Source organism: Periplaneta americana, chromosome 6 (genome assembly GCF_040183065.1).
Source record: "Periplaneta americana isolate PAMFEO1 chromosome 6, P.americana_PAMFEO1_priV1, whole genome shotgun sequence".
Lineage (NCBI taxonomy): Eukaryota > Metazoa > Arthropoda > Insecta > Blattodea > Blattidae > Periplaneta > Periplaneta americana.
Genome location: NC_091122.1, coordinates 40967020 through 40993116, shown reverse-complemented (window position 1 = coordinate 40993116; position 26097 = coordinate 40967020). Strand labels below are relative to the sequence as shown.

The window sequence follows — 26097 nt, the reverse complement described above, 5'->3', positions numbered from 1 at the left end:
CTAAGTGCTGCCATGGAGAACAGAACATCATCATCATCATCATCATCATCATCATCATCATCATCATCATCATCATCTTCCATGTATTGGGCCTAGTGGCCCGTTTTAATGATCTGCCAAGGATTTCTTGATCATAGGACGACAATTCAATATTTGGCTGGAATTCTAGATCAAGGCATTCTATTTGTATTTGATTTCCAATTTTGCCTGTAATTTTGTAGGTAATCCACGACTGGTTCAATCTGTAGTTCCTTCATAATGTAAAGTTACCAGAATTTTTTCACAATTTCCGAGGACAGATATGCAATATATGGCAAAACCACTTTTAACATTTCTGTTAATGAAAGTTTGCCATTAACTTATGTTTCATGCACTTTAAGAAATTAAAATAATCATTGTACTTAGCCTATACACAAAAAATATTCATTCTATGTAACTACTACTTAAACTACTGGTGCTTTCAGAAGAGTGAATTTTTTTAAGCAGTTCTTCTCTGGATTCCAAGGTTGCAGCAAATTCCTGACAGGTCATGTTGAATTTGATTAAGATAGCAAGTATGACTCGAACAGTTTCTGAACTCATTCTGGTTTTTTTTTTTTGGATCTCCACATCATGTTCATAGAAGAAAAAATTATTTTTACTGAAGCATTACTTACAGAAAGACACGGAAATATTTCAATCAGCTTCTGAAGTTGTGCATAGAAAATAAATTTATCAGACAGAATTTTAAAAATTTCACTCCATTTTGAGCAAAGATCAGCATTTTCTTCATTCCAATTTTTACACGATTCGTAAATCCAGTCCTGCTTAGCACGGCAATTCAATCACACAATGCAGCATAGAGAAACCAGTATCACAAAACTATGGCTACTTATTTATATTCATCATTTTCTTTCACATTACGTTCTGCAACTGATAGTAAATTGTAAATTATTATGAAGACTGCAATATATTTTCATCCATTTTCGTAACACCTTCTTACAACTTACTTACAAATGGCTTTTAAGAAACCTGCAGGTTCATTGCCACCCTCACGTAAGTCTGTCACTCTCTATCATCATATCCCACCTCCCTCAAATCCATTTTAATATTATCCTCCCATCTACGTCTCGGCCTCCCCAAAGGTCTTTTTCCCTCTGGCCTTCCAACGAACACTCTATATGCGTTTCTGGATTCACCAATATGTGCTGCATGCCCTGCCCATCTCAAACGTCTAGATTTAATGTTCCTAATTATGTCAGGTGAAGAAAACAATGTTTGCAGTTCTGCTTTGTGTAATTTTCTCCATTCTCCTGTAACTTCAGCCCTCTTAACCCCAAATATTTTCCTAAGAACCTTATTCTCAAACACTCTTAATCTCTGTTCCTCTCTCAAAGTGAGAGTCCAAGTTTCACAACCATACAGAACAATTGGAAATATAACTGTTTTATAAATTCTAACTTTCAGATTTTTTGACAGCAGACTAGATGACAAAAGCTTCTCAGCCGAATAATAACACGCATTTCCCATATTTATTCTGTGTTTAATTTCATCCCGAGTGTCATTTATATTTGTTACTGTTGCTCCAAGATATTTGAATTTTTCCACCTCTTTGAAGGATAAATCTCCAATTTTTATATTTCCATTTCTTACAATATTCTGGTCACGAGACATAATCATATACTTTGTCTTTTCGCGATTTACCTCCAAACCTATCACTTTACTTGCTTGAAGTAAAATTTCCATGTTTTTCCTAATCGTTTGTGGATTTTCTCCTAACATATTCACGTCATCCGCATAGACAAGAAGATGATGTAACCCGTTCAATTCCAAACCCTGTCTGTTATCCTGAAGTTTCCTAATGACATATTCTAGAGCAAAGTTAAAAAGTAAAGATGATAGTGCATCTCCTTCCTTTAGCCCGCAGTGAATTGGAATAGCATCAGATAGAAACTGGCCTATACAGACTCTGCTGTAAGTTTCACTGAGACACATTTTAATTAATCGAAGTAGTTTCTTGGGAATACCAAATTCAATCAATAAGAATATTATATAAAACTTTTCTCTTAACCGAGTCATATGCCTTTTTGAAATCTATGAATATTTCATAACACTTTTTGAGTTTTAAAATGCTACGATAATGTAAATTGCAGACACAATTATACTGCAATATCAGAACTGATACTAACAAAAGTTGTTGTTAATCCACTAGCAAAAGCATATGAAAAAAATGTACGTAGTACCGGTACGTCGTGGACAGAAAAAAAAAAGTAAAAAGAAAAAACTGCAAGTAATTAACACGATAATGATAAAAGGAACGTTACACTTAGAATTACGTAATAAGTTGTATGCTGACGACTGGAAACACCATATTTGTGAACTGTAACAAAGCTGATAAATTCTTGTGTGGTAACGAATTTATGTGGTGTCTAATCTTAAAAAGAAAAAAAAGGAATAAGCAAAGTAGAAATTATCAGACATTTCTTGTTCAAGTAAATTATCTAACTGGATATAGTAGTAGATACTGTTCTGTTTGAAACTACTACATGTCTGGTAACTCTACGTTCACTTGAGGAGTTCGTGAAGATAGGTAATTTTCACGTTACAACCACAAAAATACCTGTATAGTTTTATTAAGAAGCAACAGTCTGGGTCGTAAGACAACAATCCCTGTTACTAAAACCGGTAACAAGATATTACAACCTCAGTGATATGATACAAAGACTAAACCATGACACTCAGTTCTTATACAAACCCAGCAACATCAACTGAAATATGTCTTACAACTTCATTATCAATAATTTCAAATAAAGAATGTTGCATAAAATTACCTACAACTGTTTGCAAAATTACTAAAAAACTCACTCTCTCAAGAAAATGGCAAGCATTCAATAAACGTTTTTCTTAACTGATCACTATAAATAATATTGCATATTTTATTTTATTGGATATTTGGGAAGACCTCAATTGAAATTGTATTATTTAATTTTCATGTGAGGAGGATAATAACAGTTTATTTTTATTAGATTTTTTTATTTATTTACTTCAGACTACTACGGAAATGTTGTGTAATCATACTTATATGTATAAAAATCCAAAGTAAAGAAGACCAAACGGGTATAATCTTCATGACAATTTTATTGTGATAGTAAAGAGAAGCATTATAAAAATGCAATTTAGTCGTCAAAATGAGTTTTGCGAACTTTTCATCCTGTAAAGAGCAGTTTTTGAAGCAACAAAACATGAAGTATTTTTATGACGAGGGGTATGCGGTATAGAGGATCAGCGAATATAGCACTGACACATGGAAGAGAACGTATTCACTGGGATTTCTCAAGTGACATGTTGTCTACTAGCAGAAAACTGACAACATGATCTCGGAGACAGTTTAACCAGTGGCGCCAATAAGAGCACAAGAGCACGTGAACATCTTGTTTCCATTAATACACGACTAGTTTTATTATTTAATACCGTATTGACGTAGTGGGGATGTATAATATCAGAATAAAGTATATTAAACTTCCCGCATCTTGCATAGACTTCTTATGTAAACTTTACAACATGCATTCACGTACAAACTGTGCTCTTTTCAAGAAGGTTACAGGAATTTCATGCATGCGTGGGAGAAAATTGTCTTTCGCTGGCTGCTTATGACTCGTCAAGAGCACAAAGTGTTAAGTGAACAGTGAATCTATCCTACAGATGTCAGGTGCATCGATGTCTATTGTTCACGTGTTATATCTCGAGGAGGAAAGTTAATAGTCTGTATTTAGCCTGTAGGTGTCAGCATTTCTCACTGTCGGAACGTTTACTTTATGTGGATGTGTGTACAGTGCTGCTACGAGAGTGTAGTTTGTGAATTACTATACTTTAGTGTTAGCATAATAGCATAGTTTGGCTTTCAAACATGTGCTGGCTGAATGTGATGGTGGTATGAATTTAAATATCTGTATGGTGGTGTATATTATTTAAGAATAATATTTACTGGCATGTATTTATAGTAATAAATCTATGAGAATAGAATTACAGTCTGGTATAGGCTACAGTGTATCAGTGTGTTATGAACCAAAATATATTACTGAACACATGCTTTTGTAAATGATGGCACTGTGGTATGTATTAATTTTTAACAAACATAAACAATGAACTCTGTTCAAGCAATTCTGAACAGTAAAGAACTGGGTAAACTGACTTACCAGGAAAAATTGAAAATAAAAATCCTGGTTTTCACGTTTATTATTATTATTATCATTATTATTAAATGTTTTGAATTTATATACGATTTTTTCGATAGTGAAACATTGGAATCATAACATTTCATATTAGGCTAAACGTACGATTTCAAATTCTCTTCGACTTTGGAACACAAAATTGTGAACACACACAATATTTTATCACGAGCCGCCACTGAGTTGAACAATACTTAACTTGTGCCAGACCATGTAAGTTATGTCACTTTATGTACCAGCAATCAATTTGTGTGTCACTAAATTATTATTGTTAAATTATGACCCAAACTTTTGGTAATAATCGTACTTCAATTCTGGTAACAACATTTTTTAAGGAGTCGAGTTTCATAATATAACAATACACTTATGATTCACAAAAAAGATGTAGGCCTAATCATTATATTCACAACAAAGCAATGAAAACTATCTGATTTCGTTTATGTGGTTTGAATCAAAGTAATAATTACTTTCCATGCTGTCAGTACAGAAAACATGAGGCTAAAGCATTTAACTTCAATTTCCTCCTTTTTTCATATTATATCCCTTCGTCAGTGCATAAAATACTTCATGTTTCCATTCTTCAGTGTGGATAACTTATCTTTTCAGGTCATTATGTTATCAAAACTACTATTTTAATAATGTTCTCGATTGTATTTAATATTGCTATAATTACATTAAAAATACTGACGAACAGTCAAGACCCGACATTTGTAAAAACCGTTAAAAATATGTCAGAAGATAATGCTAAGTTTGTATTCAGATCCATCATTACACAACATTCACAAGAAACGTAAATAAAATAATACGATTTCATTCAGGCCGTATTACAGTCTATATATCATTAACATGGAGGAAATAAAACAGTGCTCTTCACCTGCAGTGTGTGATATGCATAGACATATTTCCATACCCATAGTTAAGTAAATAATATCACCAGCTATGAAGATGGCTCCCAGATGCTAGCTGACCTTATCATTCTTTATTGTTTTACCTTCGAGCTCAAGATGTCAAATATATTTTACCTACATCTTTTTCTTGACTATCTTATACTATTTGCACTTTTCCTGTCATCGCAAGACTAAATTTATCTTAAAAATACTGTGCTCATATATAAAAGTTGCTTTATTTGATAATTCTGTAAGTGATTTTGTTTATGAAAATACAAGAGAAATTAACCAGTAAAACACACACACTTGCTTGGATTAATACGAAGTAACTAGCATAGCATAGCACACGGGTTTTAAATATAAAAACATCTTCCTGTGTCCGATTTTTTTAATGCAATTGAGATTTTCTTCCTCCATTAATTTCTACCTTCCCAATCACGATCCTGTATTCCTTTCGCTTCCATCATGCCATAAATACTCTACAGCCATGCTTTCTTAAGTCTTCCTCTTCTTTTCTTCCCAGTTGGGACCAATTCTAAATTGCTCTTTGGTATAACCTATTTGTACTGCGAAGTGACTGTTTTAATCAATCTAGTAAGTTCAACAAGAGAGGAATTATTCATAAAGAATAAAACAAGAGAAATAACAGGTACCTACTTGCTGACAATAATTACTATCGAAACTTGCTGCATATACAGGGTGATTGACGAGGAAAGCTAAAAAATTTAGGATACGATATCTTAGGCCATTCTAAGTGAAAAAGTTCATACGAACATAGGTCTGTTTTCGAACGATGGCGGAGCTAGATGTATTTTTTTGGTAAAACTTCTCATCCCAATGTGAATCAGATGCTACCATATGCTGCTGACGTGAGATGCGAGACAAGGTCACAGATCGCAATGAATGACGTAACATTGGAATCTGCATTGTGAGCGACGTGGATAAGTTCATTCACCTCACAAACCACTTGATGGGGCATTACAAATGTCCAATCGCCTGCCCTTATCTGATGTAATGACACAGATCCCGCGCATAACACAAATACACTATCGCGTATCAGTTCACAGCAGTTCAGTCAGCTACTTACAGTACAGTAGTTATACAGCTACAGTTATTGGAAGTGTTAAATTGTGTTTTTTCAAGATGTCTTGTAAATTTTCGACTACAGAATACGCTAATATTGTGTATGTTTATGGTTTGTGCGATGGAAGTTCCTTGCATGCCGTTGCTGAATATGAACGATGCTTTCCGAACAGAAAGCTACCAGATCGAAGAATATTTACTGTCTATGGGGTTGGATGAAAGACTTGGTATACCAAAGGAAGGTGAAAACGAGAGAGGCGCTAATCGACAGTACTTTGGATGCTGCACGCCACATAAAGAACAGCCACAAGCAACTCTCCCGAGCAATAAGCGCGATTCATGCCCAAGCGCAACAGTGCATTGAAGCAGAAGGAGGTACCTTTGAAAATGTGCGAAAACATCGACCCCGACATCTAGAATATTAGGTATGTCTGCATACGTCCTTTATCTGACTCTAAATGCGAGTTAGTACAATGAAATCCCAGAAGATTTTGTGAAATCAAAGAGCCATATCTCCGTAACCGAAAACGGACCTATATTCATATGAAATTTTTGACTCAGGATGACTTCAGAATTCACATCCCAAATTTTTTACCTTTCCTCGTGAATCACCCTGTATATGGTGGCCACATTTTCTGTAAAAATAAAACAGTGAAAAGAAACCCGTTGTCTTGCAGTCATTCCATGTATATCCGCAAGTAAGTAAATATACTGAGTGTTAACTAATATGTGGGAAACTTTTGAGGAATGGATAGAAGACCTAGCATTCATTCGTTCATTCATACCCTGTCACTCCACGTGGGAGCACAGGGCTGCTGTGAATGTTCACCATCGGACACGATTTGATGTCATCACCTTCACTTCACTCCAGGTCTTTTCCTGCTGCTTAACAAATTTCATCATCTCTTCCATGAAGATTTAAGTTGTTTTCTTCTATGGGATTCCCGAGAGTTCCAAACTAGATCTTGCCTTTCTATCGCAGAATCAGGTTTTCTTAATGTAAGGTCTATCCATCGTCATTTTCTCCTTTAATGTCTATAATTCTATTGGTTCCTCATCTGCGAATATCAATAGAGTTTCAATCTTTATTTTCTTCAGCCATAAAATTTTTAAATTTCCCCGACACATTGGTTAATGAAAGTTCGCAATTTTTATACAATTGATGCATTTGATATCCAGGTTTCAGAACATAAGAGGACATAGAGAACTCCAAAAACGAGCAAAAATGTTCATGTAAATATCTAGTCAATTTCGCTTTGTTTTCTAATTACAAGCATTTTTTAATTCATACGTGTTTGCTTATTACAGGCTTATTTCTACATCTTTGTTTACCCAAGTCCGGATGTTGGATGTTGCTATGTCCACTTATTAGAGAATCACTGACTTAGAATCGTTCTAGCAGCAAGAGAAAAATGAGGCAGTGCTCTGTCATGCATGAATCATATACAGTAAATTAAGTGTAGTGGAATTTCCCAGCTGGCAATAATGAGCAGATCCTTTTTTTTTTTTTTTTTTTTCTTTTTACATAAACATGACTCACTAATGTAAGAACTAAACCATATGAAATAAAAAGTACCTGTAATTAAAAAACAAAGCTAAATTGACTACACCGTATCTTCAGGAACTTTTTGCTTGTTTTCACATTCCCTATCCATTCCCCGAAGGTTTCCCACATACTTGTACTAGTTGACACACTATATAAAAACATTTACCGGTACATTAACTTATCCTGATGTATGATAAGAATAATATTACATCTAAAAGGTTTGGAATTACTTAAAAAATCTAAAAGTATAGATGAGGAGGCGAGACCTGGCATGTGAACTGTGCGACAGAGGAAGGAAAGAGCTATTTTTTTAGTTGGTTATTTAACGACGCTGTATCAACTACTAGGTTATTTAGTGTCGATGAGATTGGTAATAGCGTGATGGTATTTGGCGAAATGAGGCCGGGGATTCGCCATAGATTACCTGGCATTCGCCTTAAGGTTAGAGGAAAACCTCGAAAAAACCCAACCAGATAATCAGCCCAAGCGGGGATCGAACCCGCGTCCGAGCGCAACTTCAGACCGGCAGGCAAGCGCCTTGACTGACTGAGCCACGCCAGAGGCAAGGAAGGAGCTATCAGAAAGAGAGTTTGTTTCATGATGGTTAATATTATACGAATCTACTGACACGGAAGTTCATCTCAGACTAGAGCCTATCTTCTCCCTCCATACCAATTGGTGATATAGGTATGGCACATGATAAGGTCACAGGACAGATCTTGCCTCCTCTACTGTACTTAAATACGAGAGCAAGAACAGTAATACCTTGTATGATTCGAGACTTTCACGGTGATCAATGTGATGCGTCATGTTTTAGATGAAAATAGATCCAATGCTTTGGAGTTACATGCCGGCTCCATAATTGGGGGGAGGTAGGAAGAGACGAACAGGAAAACCTACTTGTTGGATTCGGTACCAAGACTGAAGTCCTAGAAAATACCTCTTGATAACATATCCAACAGGTAGGTTTCCCCATTCTCCTTTCCCTGATGATGGAGTGGACATGTAGTCGTAACGATGGATATCTTTGTATTCAGAACACGTTGCAAGTACCCAGAAAATCTCGCATAACAGCAATACTATTTCATTATTATAATATAAAGAAATAGAACAGTTTCGAAGAAAACTGCCGCAATCAAACTGTGATATGTTTAATTCATTAACAAAATTAGCAATAATAATTAATTTTAGACCAATTATTAATTATAAAAATTATCAATCACTCCTAATCATAATTTTTTTCTTATTAAATGTAATACGGTACTCTCTTTTAAAAGACTGGTATGTTATCTGTTAATCATCTCATTATCGTGAAATATTTGTACTCTGCAACCCAATGTCGCATAATATCAGAACAGTGAAAACCTTTCGTTACACCTTTTCAAGTCAAACTGTTAATTGGTCTGCAGAATTATTGCCACTCGTGAGTTTTCCTAAACAGGAACTTCAACCATTCAATAATTTCATTTATATCCTAGGCTTGATAGTTACAGTAATTGTATCAAGTACAAAATGAAGCAAAAAGTACCTTAATGTGTCACTTTTCCTCACTGATTAGAGAGACTATTAGTTATTTACGGTAACTTTAAACCAATCGGTAACATTAACATCACTGTTTGTGTTGCTACGCAAGCAGTATATTGAAATACTGTAGTAAATACAAACGCAATTATTTCGATGGCACTAGTTTATATAGCGCATATTTCACACAAATTAAAAATAATGTGAAGTGTAAATTAGACCGTAACGTAAATAAAATATGTTATAAAAGGAATGTTGTTAATATGCATTTTTAAGTTGAACTTGCAATGAAATTATGTTAAAGTTATCTGTATTATGAAGTCCTCACTTAGTAGCAACGTATTTCATGTAAAAGAAATGGAGTGATGAAACAAATCATTGCAGCCATTCAAATATACAAAGTGTATACAAATGATTCATCAGATTTTGACATCATATAGCTTAAAATTTATAATGTCCACCCATTTGTACTCATAGCCAATAGAAAGAGCATATTCTTAAATTTGGTATCTCTCATTTCAGATTTCATTCTGACTCTTCAGTGACTCACTAGTGGCGGTTGGTAAAATGGTGACTGATCAACAGAAAGCATTTTGTGTTTTGGAAGAGTAGTACTCGATCCATCATCACTGTGCAGCATGTGTTCCGAAGACAGTACAGGGGAGACCCACCAAAGCATTCTGCGGGGGTATCGACAGTTGAAAGACAAAGGGTGCTTGTGTAAAGGAAAAAGCTCAGGAGACCAGGTGTTTCAGCTGAAAAGGTGGAGAGAATCCGAGAGGCATTCGCTCGTAGCCCACAAAAATCAACACGTCGAGCAAGTCGCGAACTGGACATTCCTGGATTGGGCGATGTGCTCAGGATGATTTGGCCCCCACGGTCTCCTGACCTCACAGTTTGTGATTTTTTTTCTTTGGGGGTACGTGAAAGAGAATTTTTACATGCCACCTATGCCGACAACATTGGCTGAACTCCGGGATCGCATCACTGCTGCGCTGAGGATCATCGACAATGACATGCTCCAACGTGTATGGGTCGAACTGGACTACCGCATAGATGTGTGTTGGGTAACACGAGGAGGGCACATAGAACATTTGTAATGATATGTACAGAACTTGAAAATGTGCTCTTTCGATTGGCTATTAGTATATATGGATGGACATTATACATTTGAAGATATACGATGTCAAAATCCGATGAATCATTTGTATACATTCTGTATTTATACGTGTTCATCTTATTTCCTGAGCAAATTTTAAACCATTCCATTTTGTAATATTACATATAATTAACTTTCGTCTAATGTAAGGGTTAAAGTATGGTTTCTTACATCCAAGCTGTTTATAAGATCTATTTTCTTGATCAGATCTTACTAAAAGAGCAACATTCAAATATAATTATATTTAAACACAATAATTTATGAAGAATAAGAAGAATTATCTTTATGAAATTGATGACTCTTACACTTCTCTACCTATATTATGCTAAAATACATTTATACTGCAGTTACTACAGAGGCAGTTCAATGTCATGGTAAAAGATGTTTGTTTTCCATTATATCAGTCTTTTTTATCTATCTCATATGTGTTAATAATTCTCGCTAACTATAAATAAACAAACTGCAGAAAAATAGCAAATAAATGTATTTTGGTTTAGTTTAAATAATTAAATTATGCAAGTTCTGAATTATAAGTACGGTACCATAATATAATTGTCATAACGAAAGCAGCTGGGAACCATCGTACTAGCATAAAAACCTTTGTAAATGTAAATAAAGCTTGTACCTCATAGTCATGCTGACATTATCAAACTAATACTAGTTATCATCACATAACAACAACTTAAGAAAAAGTCATGTGACTAGAAATTCTCATATTGAATATTATAGTCATTTTATACATATACAATGCTGCTTTGCAGGGATGCCAATAATATGGACCAAAGCCAACAAAAATACTGTAATTCTGCAGTGTGACTTAGATGAAACAGGGTAGGACTTAATTTTATATAGAAGAACACGTATGTAGACGTGTCTAGATTGTCACTGGTAAGCAAGTCAAGACAATTTAGTTTACAGTGCGAACGCAGAGTAGTTAACGGTAAATGAGAATCACAAACCATAAGAAGTGCTAAACATGAGGGAAATTTCAAATAAATGTTATTATAAGGAGTTCAATTAAATTGAAATACGAACTCATAGTAAATTGTCATGCATAAACATTTCCAAATTCTTGTTAAAATAGTTCAGATGACCCAAATTGTGTGGTAGATGTCTTGAATAACATTGTTATATGATTATGATTGCTTATTAATGTAGATTCGCATCATGTGTGGCCAGAGATGTTAATTATACTTTTTACAAAATAAAAGCCACAATACTAATATGATACTATTTTAATACTACGTAGGGTCGTTAAAATATATGTATATTTAAATTATATATAGGACACGAAATTAATATTATATTATAATATGTAATTTATTTACAAAGATTTTTGTTTGAAAATTTAAAAAAAATTCCGCTGAAATATATATATGAATATTTTTTAGGTGTAGAATTTATAATCTAATTTTTGGGCACTTACCGGTACTTTATGTTTCAGTAAGATATAAATTTGTGCCAGAATAAGGTTACTGGTACATAGTGAACTAGTAATATTTATCCAAAAACAGATGTAAAGACTATGGTAATAAATTGTGTGCATTCTCACCGAAGCAATGAAATTAATTTATTCTACTCGAGATTTATAAATATAGCTTTGATGATCTACTTTTTTTTAGAAGATGCATTCTGTACATAGCAAAATCTGAAATTTCTTAGACTTTCTTTTCCCTATACTCAAGGCATACACAATATGAATGACGAAATTTGCAGAATAAATAGCAAATAATGTGAAAACTGTGGGTTTTTATAAATTTTTTATTACTTACAAATTTAACTTCAAAAAATGTTAAATTCTTTGCAGAAACTTTTCAAGTAGAAATTACTGTACATTCAGTATAAGGGATCGGAAGATTAGGCCTATATCTTATTTTTCTGCACTCTATTTCCTTGCACGATTATTTTATTAATTTTAATTCCAGCATTTATAAATAATAGCCATAAAAAAACTTCTGAAACAACTCCTCCACATTCTTCTAATAGTTCATTCAGATGGGATTTACATTTGAACTGCAGATTATGTTATGCTGAGCAAAATGTAACATTTGAGCACTAACAGTCGTGGCTTATATTTTAATTATCAATTCTGTATGAACTAATTTTTTTACACTAATTTGTCTTCCTCCACCAGTGATAATGAAACTCAGGATTGAATTACACCTACAGATAGTGAACTTTATTCAAACAGACTGGCATCCCTGCTTAATAAGTTAGATGAAAATGATGGTGAATGGTGTCAGTGCACCTAATATTGTTAATATCAATACTGTTAATAACAAGAGTCTGAGTTACTTCAGAACATCTCAACAATGCCCTCTTGGAGTATCACCTGCCACCAGTCTCTTCACCTTGCAAGCACACCCAGAGTTCTCTTAACAGAAGACGACTCCGGCAACGCGAGGGCCCACTTGCGTAAGCCAGTGAGCACCACAGAACTCGTGACGAGGATTGCTCCACCAATACTGTATCTGTTAGGCACTTCTTGAAAGAATAGCACCTGCCATATGAAAGCAAACACTATGTCGGCGGAGCGTGCGATTGCAACCGGCCCGGCCTGCTCCAGCTGCAAGGCCAGAGTGAGGAGAATTTGACCACCGAAACTGAAGAGAGCGAGTGCTACAACCAAGATTCGGTCGAGCCCGCATCGTGGAACACAGAGTGCCCCCAGCGCCCATGTCACCAACAGTGTCTGGACCAGAGCGAACGAGCCGAAGTTGGTCATGATTACAGAGAAATGTAAGCCTTTCAGAGCACGCAAAAGGACATACGCGTTGGCGCCGAATAGGGTCGCGGAGAATGCTGCAACTGCACCCCAGACATCGCTATCCTGTTCCTCCTCGTCTGGAGAGGAAGCCAATGCGGGAATACTGTGGCCAAACAGGATGGGTGGTCGTGTTATGAGCACAACACCTACGAGGGTGAGGCAGACACTGATTGCGTTGAACAGTCCACAAGGCTCTTTGAGAAAGAGCCGCGCAAATATTGCCACAAACACAGGGACACTGAACACTACAACCTGGAAGGAAAAAAAAAAACAAATTTAATAGTGTGTCCTTCAAGGTTCTATTTTTTAATTTAAGCAACAATAATAACAATTTCAATCACAATAAAATTATCACCATAACAACCACCACCACCACCACCACCACCACCACCACCACCACAACAACAATAATAATAATAATAATAATAATAATAATAATAATAATAATAAAAAAGGTAAAGGTATCCCCGTCACATGCCATGAAGGCACTTGGGGGGGGCATGGAGGTAGAGCCTCATGCTTTCCATGACCTCGGCACTAGAATGAGGTGGTGTCGTCGGCACCATGCTCTGACCGCCTTTTACCCCCAGGAAAGACCCGGTACTCAATTTTATAGGAGGCTGAGTGAACCTCGAGGCCGTTCTGAAAGTTTGGCAACGAGAAAAATCCCGTCACCACTCGGGATCGAACCCCGAACCTTCCAGTCTGTAGCCAGCTGCTCTACCAACTGGGCTACCTGGCCACCCGATAATAAATGAAGTAGAAATAAAAAATCTGCATTCATGAAAGATAACTGAACTATCTCCACATCGTTAAAAGTCTCATTAAGCAAGTCACTTTTATCCCTCTCCCTCGATATCTTCATTAAGTGATTTGTCTTGTCTTGTAACTTTACAAAGATAAAAGTCTCATTAAGCAAGTCACTTTTATCCCTCTCCCTCGATATCTTCATTAAATGATTTGTCTTGTCTTGTAACTTTACAAAGATAAAAGTCTCATTAAGCAAGTCACTTTTATCCCTCTCCCTCGATATCTTCATTAAATGATTTGTCTTGTCTTGTAACTTTACAAAGATAAAAGTCTCATTAAGCAAGCCACATTTATCTCTCTCCTCGATATTTTCATTAAATGATTTGTCAATAATAATAATAAAATAATAATAATAATAATAATAATAATAATAATAATAATTGGAATGAGAATAATAGTTGTGTGACACTAAATCATGTAAAATGTATGATACGGTACTGTAATAGAAACTTTGAAAGCACTAATAACCAGTGAGGGAAGTGAGACGGTATGCAACGGTATGGAATACTGCCACTGGTTTCTATGGCCACAAAACATATCATTAGTGAAAAATGACATACCGTCACCGTAAAAATGTGATCGTAAAAATTTGTTTATACAGTACATTTCTTCACAGCAAGAATACTATCAGTTTGCTTCGTAAATCTAAACCACAGCCTTCTGGAACTGCATTCAGTATGTATTTAGACACGCTTATTTGATAAGCTCAACCCTTGGAATGTTTACAACGGTGGTTTTTCAAGTAGGCCTATAGAAGGCTGTGATCTGTAGCTTGTGGTGGCCATTGTTGCCAATTTAGTGACTGTGTAATTTTTTTGTTACATTTTTTATTAATAATTAAGTAAGGCACTTTGAAGCTTTAACATTATTTTAAATAACAAGTCTCAAAGGACATTGTAAAATAATCTAGTAAATAACTTAAGTAAATTGAAATTATTTTATTAAGAAATGTAATGTGTTGCGTAAGCTTCAAAGATTCATGTTATTGACTGCACGAAACAATTTATTGTATACATCATATATGTCTATATTGTGTGCCTTTTTTTAATCGAGGTATGCCAGAGGAAAATCTTGCGGTAGCATACCGCCTCTGGTTTCCCCCCCCCCCCCACTTCCCTCACTGCTAATAACAGAACAAAGTTAAATGTCAAGTAACATTACATACAACTTAAATAGGAGCAGTCGACCTACTTGCTCCAATGCAAGCATATTAATCGAGGTTTACTGCTGATGCATAATATGCTTGTGTTTACTTTGCTCACACAATGATTGTATTCCTCACCCCTTCCTTCATGCCCGCATACCTATGCAGCCTATGCTTAATGACAAGACACTTGTCCCATGCAAGTGTTGTACATTACTGCTTTAGACAATGTAGAATTCAAACACAGGACTAAAAAAAAGCATATTGTTACAGTGGGAGTGGTAGAAATCTTTGCTTTCATTATTTGGAATAAAACTCAATCCACTGATTAACACAGGGTTTCCAATCTCGAGCGCCCCCAACATGTCTGGTCATTTCCCAGCCTGTTGTTAGCCTTACGTCCAATGTAATGGGATACACCTTCACAGTGAAATACGCAAACAGAGATCAGTCTTCAGTCTTGTGATTAAGCTACAGGATTAAAAGTGTAATTAAATTCTATCACAATGTCTGATCTTACCTTAAGTTATAAAAAAATGTTCGAAATGATGTCCATCTGCTCGTACACAAGTTTCACAGTGCTTCAATATAATGTTCTTGTATAATGTTATAAGTATCATGTAATGGCGCTCATGTAACTGATGAAGTACTTCTGAATTCCAGTAATGATTGTTTTGGAAATTTACATAATCCAAAAAATGTACCTAGCTGTACTTACTTACTGGCTTTTAAGGAACCCGGAGGTTCATTGCCGCCCTCACATAAGCCCGCCATTGGTCCCTATCCTGAGCAAGATTAATCCAGTCTCTACCATCATATCCCACCTCCCTCAAATCCATTTTAATATTATCTTCCCATCTACGTCTCGGCCTCCCTAAAGGTCTTTTCCCCTCTGGCCTCCCAACTAACACTCTATATGCATTTCTGGATTCGCCCATACGTGCTATATGCCCTGCCCATCTCAAACGTCTGGATTTAATGTTCCTAATTATGTCAGGTGACGGAAACAATGCGTGCAGTTCTGTGTTGTGTAACTTTCTCCATTCTCCGAAACTTCATCCCTCTTAGCCCCAAATATTTTCCTAAGAACCTTATTCTCAAAAACCCTCAAACTCTGTTCCTCTCTCAAAGTGAGAGTCCAAGTTTCACAGCCATACAGAACAACCGGTAATGTAACTGTTTTATAAATTGTAACTTTCAGATTTTTTGACAGCAGACTGGATGACAAAAGTTTCTCAACTGAATAATAACAGGCATTTCCCAAAAAATGTAGCCATAATTTGTTTTTTTTTTTATTTTAGTTGGTTATTTAACGACACTGTATCAACTACTATGTTATTTAGCGTTGATGAGATTTGTGACAGTGAGATGATATTTGGCGAGATGAGGCCGAGGATTCGCCATAGATTACCTTGCATTCACATTACGCTTGGGGAAAACCTCGGAAAAAACCCAACCAGATAATCAGTCCAAGCAGGGATCGAACCCATGCCCGAACATAACTTCAGACTGACAGGCAAGCGCCTTAACCGAATGAGCCACGCCAGTGGCTGCCATACTTTGTTAATAAAAAATATCATCCATGTTGAATCTTTCGTACACTACTTTTAACACTTGAATATAAATAACTGATTAAATGGCGATCTTACTCGTGTTAATTATGTAAGCATGTGCGGCTTATAGCTGTTTCGGTGCTACTTGACACCATCCTCAGAGCCTTCTGTGTCTCGGCGTCATCTCAACTTCGCTGCCTGTTGTGTGGGTGCGTTCGTGTGATGAAGAGTTGTGTCAAATACTGTGTGTGTTCTGAAATTGATCTGTGTGTTGAGTATTTGGTTAGGGTGTGTTTTAGTGTGTCTGTCAGTTCCAAGTGGACAATCCTGCCATGTACAGATTGCAAAAAGCAGTTACAAAACAGCACTGCCGTTGGGATTAATTTGTCTTTGAATCACTGAAATTTTATTCGGTCGTATTTTCAGTAATTTTGTTGCTGTATGTGCAGATTCACATGAAACTGCACATTGTGCTGCTAGATCACTGATAGATTTTCTTGGAATTATTTTTAATGATGATTCAATTTCGTCCAATTTCTATTCTGTTAAAATATCCCTTCCTGTGATTACTTTCTTGTTCGACACCGAAGCAGTAGTGCAAAGGTTCCTATGAAATACCTTTATTATTGACTTGCTTGGGCCATTTACACCAGGCAATTTTCTCACAAATTTAAATCTACATTACGATATCACCTACACTTAGCAAAGATATTCATACGTTTTTCCACACTGCGATAGGTAGGCCTATAGCTGATCACCTGAGTACCAGGCAATGTGTTGTAATTACAGCATCAGTCCAATTACCTGAGTATTGAGAATCGTGGATGGATTTCCCACATACTATATTTGCAGGAGAGTCAGGGCACTCGATATTGGAAGCTCTGTAGTTATAGTCCACATCATCGTTTTTGGCGTGTGAAATAAGTAATGGGAACGTTAAGTGCTAGTGTTTTACATTTGCCGCAGTCAGTCTGACAACTGTGTTTGGACAATGGTTGATGTGACGTGTATAGGAAGTGGCACAATTCTCAGATGCACTAGCAACATGCTCACAAAATGGGCACTATATATCTAGGACACATGCCAAAAACGCTGGTGCCAGCTATACTGACAGAGAACTTACATTTATAATGATGAGTGTATCATCAGACAACTCTGTATTCTTGTAGAAGATGACCAATCTTCGATTACTTTGACCTTTTAATTTAGTGTCTTGTACCATCAGAGTCGAAATATAACTTACCATCAATGTCCTAGACTGAATTACAAGTTTCAAAGATTTGACAAACAAATTTACCGAGGCATCAGCCAGAGGCATATGGCGGAAGGCGTAGAAGCTGAGCATGAGGCCAGTGGTGCCAACAAATGAGCGGAGGAGGAGCATTATCCGCCTGCCTCGTGGAAAAGGACGTTCTTTGCGCCACAGGACGATGGGCAGAGCTGGTAGAAGGACACCCACAAAGCGACATGCTGCCAGTTCCATGGGATGCACATCTACCAGCCACTTGACTATCACCGAACAGAGGGAGAAGAAGAGAGACGACAAGGTAGCCAGCAGCAGACCAAGGTATGGGCAAGGACGGCATCTGCTGACTGCCACGGTGGTGCTGCCTCCGCCACCTCGCTCCACATCGTCGAGTCTGCTGCCTCCTGTCTCCACAAGCTGCTGCAATTCCAGCTGCTCCGGCATCCCACACTGCAACATAACAAATATGACAAATTTTAATGTCAGAGACATCTTGTCCAAAGTTGTTCTTGTTCTACAACAACAACAACAACCACGACGACGACGACGACGACGACGACGATGATGATAAATAAGTTTTCATAAGTAGAACAAAAGTTAAAATCATGTTTTCTGACCACATAGTAGACCAAAACTTATGTGGGAAAACATACAAATGTATTTAAATTAAATAAAGAGTGGAAACACGGTATATACTTTCATGAAAACAATAAATAAATGACAGATATAAGAAATACGTAGTAAAAAAATAAGCCGGTACAGAAAAGGATTGTGGCAGAAAAAAATCCAGAAAATCAAAATGAAAAATAAAGATGAAAAAAGAAAGTGTTGTGTGGAAAGAAGAAAGAAGGAAAGGGATAGAATGGGAGAAAGGAAATGGTAAAGAGAGAGAAAGAGAATGAAAGGAGGGGAAAGGGAGAAAGAAAAGGTGGTGAATAAAGATAAAAGAAAGACAGGAAGAAAGGAAGCTGAAAGGAGGAAGGCAAAAGAAAAGGAAAATGAAAGGTATACAAGGTAACAGGAATAAAGAAAGGAAGAAAACTAAACGAACGGGAAAGAAAATGGGAATGAAGAAGAAAGGAAAGAAGTAAGGAAGAATAGGATGAAAGACAGAAAGAAAACAAGAGAAAATGAGAGAAAGAAAGAAAAAGAGAGAGGAAAGAAGAAAAGAGCAGGCAAAGACAGAGGAAGGGAGAAAATAAATGAGTGAAAGTAAGAAAGGAAACAGGAAAGAGATAGAAAGGAAGAAGCAGAAAAGGGGAGACAGAAAGAAAAGGGGAAGGGAGAAAGTAAACGAGTGGAAGAAAAAAGCTGAAGTGAGAGAGGAAGAAAGAAAGAAACAAGGGAAGTTAGGACGCAAATTAATAGAAGAAAAAAAACGAAAATGAGAGAAAGGAAGAAACAAAGGATCAGGGGAAAAGAGAAAGCAAGCAGGAATGAGAGAGAAAGGAAGAAAGAAAGAACAAAGGATGGGAGAAAGCAAATGAGTAGAAAAAAGAAAGTGAGAATGAGAGGGAAAGGAAGAAAACAAACGAGTGAAAGAAAGCGGGAATGAGAGATTATGAAAGAAAGAACAAAAGAAGGGAGAAAACGAATGGAAGAAAGAAAGCGGGAATGAGAGAGGAAGGAAGAAAGGTACAATGGAAGGGAGAAAGCAAACAAGTGGAAGAAAGGAAGCGAGAATAAGAGAGAAAGGAAGAAAAAAAGAACAAGGGAAAGAAGAAAGCAAACAAGTGGAAGAAAGAAAGAACAAGAGAAGGGAGAAAGCGAATAAGTGGAAGAAAGCGGGAATGAGACAGATAGGAAGGAAGAAAGAACATGAGAAGGGAGAAAGCAAATGAGTGGAAGAAAGAAAGCGGGAATGAGAGAGAAAGGAAGAACAAGGGAAAAGAGAAAGCAAACAAGTGGAAGAAAGGGAGCGGGAATGAGAGAGAAAGGAAGAAATAAATAATAGGGGAAGGGAAAAAGCAAATGAGTGGAAGACAGGAAGCGAGAATAAGAGAGGAAGAAAGAACAGGGGAAAAGAGAAAGCAAACAAGCGGAAGAAAGGGAGCGGAAATGAGAAAGAAAGGAAGAAAGAAATAATAGAGAAGGGAAAAAGCAAATGAGTGGAAGAGAGGAAGCGGGAATAAGAGGGGAAGAAAGAAAGAACAGGAGAAAGAAGAAACTAACGAATAGAAGGAAGAAATCGAGAATGAAAGAGAAAGGAAGGAACAGAGGAAGGGAGAAAAATAAGTGGAAGAAAGGCATAGAGAAAGAGAGGGAGGAAAAGAGAAAGGAAACGGAAAATAGTAAAGAAGAAAAGAGACAGAAAGAAATTAGAATGATAATGATGCAAAGATCTGTACCTTGGGTAGTCAACACCAGTGCTTGATCAGACAGAGGAGTGCCTGCCGAGTGCCGTATCCAAAGAGTCTCGCCGTGCATTACGCGAGTCACGGCAGGGATGCCCCCTTCACTCCCCCAACTCCCGCCGCGATGTCTCGGCGCCACCGCATGCCTAACGTTCTCGTCACACGATCTGAGTGAAATTCAGTACCGTCGGGAATCGGGAATTCCCTACTATTCGAATAGGATACGCTTTACAATTCACTATCGTTCCTTTCGGGTACAAATGGAGCGAATTAATCTCACGACAACGCACCTGGTTGGTATCCAAAACGCTCTTGGAACTAATCCAGCTATCTGTTATAATAGCAGCGAAAGTTTTCTATCATCTCTTTCCGGAAGATTTACGAAGATCACGTGGAATTCTGTTATTATCAGTATTCTATTATTATTACAACTCCAAAGGACAGCGATGTCTTGCCATATTCCTAACAAGCGTAAAAATTACCTACAGCATGTGACCTAAAAGCACTTATAAATAGTCACAAATTTTCTTTTAGGTCCTTTAGGCCTTGCGTCCCCAAGTCTCAAAGACAGAAGTCGTGTTCTACGTCAAAAACGTGGTTTTTTTATTTTACTTTTTATTTTTTAGTAGGTTATTTTACGACACTTTATCAACATCTAGGTTATTTAGCGTCTGAATGAGATGAAGGTGATAATGCTGGTGAAATGAGTCCGGGCTCCAACACCGAAAGTCAAAGACGTGGTCTAGGAAGACTTGTGTAAAATATTTACTCTATAACTGAAAAATGTAGATTTTAGGCCTAAAGATCGACTGTAGGTCTTTTCAAAATAAGTGTGTTTTTAATTACAATAAGAAATTGACTGTACGTAAGATTGTCATGCGTCATGTACTGACGCCCGAAATGTTCTGTACCGTAAACTGGGGTTACTTTGAACACAGAGGAAACTTTGACCATTTTTTCAGAAAATCCTATTTAGGCTTCTACATGCTGCACTTGTTATAGATGGAGGTAAATTTGGCATGAGAATGATTTTATGATAATTTACCTCCATCTATAACAAATGCAGCATGTAGAAACCTAAATATGATTTTCTGGAAAAAAAAAAAAAAAAAAAAAAAAAATGGTCAGAGTTTCCTCTGTGTTCAAAGTAACCCCAGTTTACGGTATTTATCTTCTTTCAATAAATGACGCAAATTTTACCAGTGGACATCACTAAAAATTGCTCAACAAGATATGCAAAGCCATAACGAAGAATGTCAAAGCAATTTATGCCATGAAAGATGGTACTCTTACATTATGTGCTTCACCAAACCAAATCTCAGATTTGTCAATTTTGTGTTGGTATATCTTCAGTATACCTGTACTAGCTCATAATGCTAATTTTGAGCACGTTTGCTCATTAGTGAATGTTCAATAGTCAAAAGAACGAAACAAGTTGGATGTGACCGCTATGTTATAATGTAAATAGAACCTAGATTACACATGCAAGGAATTTTACGAGCAAATTCTTCGAAATAAGCTATTGTTAATAAGAGCCAAGGAAATAAAGGCAAATTAAAAAGGAATGTATGGTATGTGATACAGAAATAGGTACTTACAATTCAGGTCTATACAGTATTTTAAGTAAAACAACTCACTTTTAGTATGATTATGTCACATATAATACTGCTATTTTTATCTCAATGTAGACCTACATTTATTATGCAAAGGTGATTAAAATAAATAAAAGTTTCAAGTTTTACTGAGGGGAGAATTGCCTACCGGATGTGACCAACACCGCCCACTTGCGTAGGAAGGGAGAGCCAGTGAATGTCTGTCGAGGCTAAACTTTTAGCTTGAAAAATAGAAAAATGAAAATGAGATGAAATCTAGATAGTTCCACAGAGGGCATAAAAATGATAGATACACAACAAGCACTTATTACTATAGTCGGAACAATTTACATCGTCATTATCCATGCATTATCATGGCTGTATTTAGTTAAGAAGTTAAAGGAGCAGTAGTCCAGGACGCGAGGGGGGGGGCGAGACAAATGAACATGAATATAACTTCTATTATACATAAATAATGACCATTATAACTTGTATGATATTACGAAATGTAGAAAGATAGTCATTAACATAGTTTTTTGTAGGGAAGAGGAGCCCGAAGGCAAGCACCGCAGCCTCTTCCTATACTTAGGAATGAGTATTGAAAACCAAACTTTACTTTCTTTGTAGATATCGTGAATCAGTTATGTAGTGCCATCCGTCAATTCAGCCATGTAGGCTTAAGATTCCGGTGAAGTCCCACTAGAATTCCTTTCATCTCCTTTCTAAAGCTTAGCCTACTACGCATCCTCACAGTGTACGTCAGCCATAATACATCACGCCGACACCGTTTTTGATTAAGCTACTGAAATAATGAAAATGAATATTGAAATGGAAGTTGACAATGGAAAGATGCAGGCAAACGAGGGGGGGGGGGTGAACTTTCTCAAACACAAAACGGCTTCACCATCGCCGGTCTTCGAACTCGGATCCGCAGTCGTCGTAAGGAAGTGCTTTGCCAACTGACCTTTTTTTAGTAGATTATTTTACGATGCTTTATCAACATCTTAGGTTATTTAGCGTCTGAATGAGATGAAGGTTATAATGCCGGTGAAATGAGTCCGGGATCCAGCACCGAAAGTTACCCAGTATTTGCTCATATTGGGTTGGGGAAAACTCCGGAACCAGGTAACTTACCCTGACCGGGCCACCTGGCTTCGCGGCCAGACGCGCTGTTACTCCACAGACGTGGACCCAACTGAGCTAAGGCGGTAAGATATGGTTACTGAATTATTAAACACTGTTTGCTGAAAATATATTTATATTTAATTGCAATTATATATAAAAATTGTTGAATTTTCTTCCCTGCAAAAGACTAATCTAATCAATACTTCTGCTGCAACTAAAAAGAGAAAAATGAAAAGTGAACATGCTACAAATTAACCTAATGAAAAGCGAGTAAACAGAATGAACAATGGATTTAGATAAGATCATATTTTGTGTTAAGTGCTTATTTCTATTTTTGTAGGCCTATATAGTTGTGGTCATAGAGAATATTATTTCGTAAATAGTCTAATAATAAGACTATTTGACCGTTAAAAATGTAATAATAATAATAATAATAATAATAATAATAATAATAATAATAAGAATAATAATATCATCTACAAGCTGGGTTCAGTGCCCCGATTTGCTTCAAAAGTTATCTTCCTACCTTTTTCTTGACCTGCCAATGTCTCAGGATCCTGTAAGTTTGTACTGTGATTTGTACTCGTATTTGGTAAATTTTCTATTTTCCAACCGCTGGATGTGCGTGTGCCAGATCTATAATGTATTTTCTTATTACATGTCGGCCAGTATATGGGACCAGTGTCCAACCAGTATCGTACGACAGGTAGCGAAATCCGGTTTCGTAAACCAGCTATAACGACTGAGCAGATCATTGTGCTGACCACACGTCACCCACGTTCTAGTTTGATGATCGTTCACCTCTGCTGAGGCATGTGAATGTGAGGCCAGCAGTCGTCTGGTCGGCGTTGGCCCTTCATGGGCTGTCGCATCACAGATGATATTATTATTATTATTATTATTATTATTATTATTATTATTATTATTATGTAGCTCAGTTGGTAGAGCAGCTGGCTACGGACTGGAAGGTCCGGGGTTCGATCCCAGGTGGTAACAGGATTTTTTTCTCGTTGCCAAACTTTCAGTACGGCCCCGAGGTTCACTCAGCCTCCTATAAAATTGAGTACCGGGGTCTTTCCCGGGGGTAAAAGGCGGTCAGAGCGTGGTGCCGACTACACCACCTCATTCTAATGCCGAGGTCATGGAAAGCATGGGGCTCTACCTCCATGCCCCCTAAGTGCCTTCATGGCATGTTACGGGGATACCTTTACCTTTTTACCTTTATTATTATTATTATTTTACTGCATCTTTTTCATTTAACTTAAAATCACTGAAATACTATAGGGAGGTTAAACAGTTTTAACAGGAAGAATATATTAGACTAAATTCAAGGGAAGAGAGAACAGGAATGGCATGGTGGAGATTAGGTATCTGGAGGCTCAAGAATAAGAGAGGGAACGTAGAGAAGGATAAATGTCCTTTGCGTGGGCTAGCGGAAGAAGCAATGCATATTGCGTTAAAGTGTCAGGCAACGAATGATGTGAGACACAGTTGGGTGGATAAAAAATTTCTACAAATAAACGCTATAGTAGCTTATAAAAAATGAATGGTCCCCTTAACGCCAGCAGTCTGCATAAATTAGGAAAATTTCTTTTTAGAGTTAAAATTAGATGGGAAGAGAAAGTCAAAGCTCTAACGGATATGGAATTATAAATGTTGTGTAGTCGGACACGATAGGAAACTGCGAAAAGTAGTCAATGGAGTTAACAGAATAATTTTTAAAAGATTGAGTATAGAAGTGAAAAAGCTAAAGTAAGAGTTTTAAATACAAGAGCTATACTTATTAGTTTATTATTATTATTATTATTATTATTATTATTAGGGTGCACAGAGGATACTTATAGGTTCAATATGTAGTTGTTCTTGTAATGTTTGTATAGAGCAGCGATGGGCGTTTGAGTGCATTTGCCCTCCGTGAGCACGGGGAATTCCAAGTGCGAGCGCTGTAGTGTGCCAGCAGCTATAACAGATCTTACAGCTTTTAAATGAGCTAAATTTAGGACTTCATGGAAAAGAAATTCTTAATACACAATTTACTGATAGAATTGCAGCTTTCAAGGAGAAATTGCTGTTATGGATACGTCAAAAGCAAAAGGGCGAAATGTATCATTTTCCATCCTTATCTAAGCGCATAGAATTTTGAACAATGAAAATTTCGAAATGTACGCATGTATTCTATCCGGTCTATTAGAGGAATTTATTTCAAGGTTCCACGATTTAGATTGGCTGGAAATGGATTTGCGTATTTTTGCTACATGTTTTGATTCCAGCTCATTATTGATAACGTCCCCCCTTCATTATAGTGTGAATTGATTGACATGCGATATGATCGAGAGAAGCAAGGTCGAGTCTTGTGCAGTTTTATGACGGATTCCCAAGAGGACACTTTCCCAATCTGCATAATCTGTGTGAGAAAGTTTTGTGTTTATTTGGTTCCACTTTAGATGTGAACATTTATTTTCTATTACGAAAATAAACAAATCTCAAACGGCAGTTCTACGCATAGCTTGTACTAATACAGTTTCTCCAAATCTTGAGAAATTGAGTAATATGGATTAATGTGCAACAGACATGTTTTGTTTTGTGTTTAAGGAAGTGTTTCATTACTTCGTGTTCTTATTTAATTTGGTAGAATAACATTTTCTTTTGAAACATACAGTACGTACCGCAACTTGAATAAACCGGTTTTCGTGCACTCTATAAGCACACTTCTCTCGTAGTACACCGTGCAAGCACAGAGTGCATAATTCTGCCCAACCCTGGTATAGAGAGTGATGGCGGATTAAGAACTGGAACACATCTAATCCGCCATGACGTGAATAAATATTGATGAAATAAATTATTATTATTATTATTATTATTATTATTATTAAACTTAAGAATATGTTTTGTTATATCATTCCTTATTTGATGTTGTAGGGTAAAGAGCAAGAAGAGATACCACGATAAAATTTTATACTGTAATGGCTTTGCGGCATAGCTTATGCCTGTGTTATCTACGAACAAAAACTGGACAGCGAATAGACTACAGAGAGAAGGGCCACAGGAACGGCTGAAATGAGATTTCTAGGACCGCTCCATTGTTCGACTCGTCACTGTTGT

At 36.7% G+C, this 26097-nt stretch overlaps 1 protein-coding gene across 2 annotated transcripts in view; it reads right to left on the bottom strand.

Moving 5' to 3' along the window:
* Window positions 1-2596: 2596 nt before the first annotated feature.
* LOC138701267 (solute carrier family 35 member G1) overlaps window positions 2597-26097 on the bottom strand; it is a 241617-nt gene continuing 218116 nt past the window's right edge. For both annotated transcript variants that reach the window (XM_069827985.1, XM_069827984.1), the window contains 2 exons: window positions 17976-18374; window positions 2597-13423 (listed from right to left, as the gene is read on the bottom strand). In XM_069827985.1, the coding sequence (XP_069684086.1) occupies window positions 12752-13423; window positions 17976-18368 (1065 nt within the window). In that variant the 5' untranslated portion in view covers window positions 18369-18374 and the 3' untranslated portion in view covers window positions 2597-12751. The remainder of the gene's footprint in view (window positions 13424-17975; window positions 18375-26097) is intronic.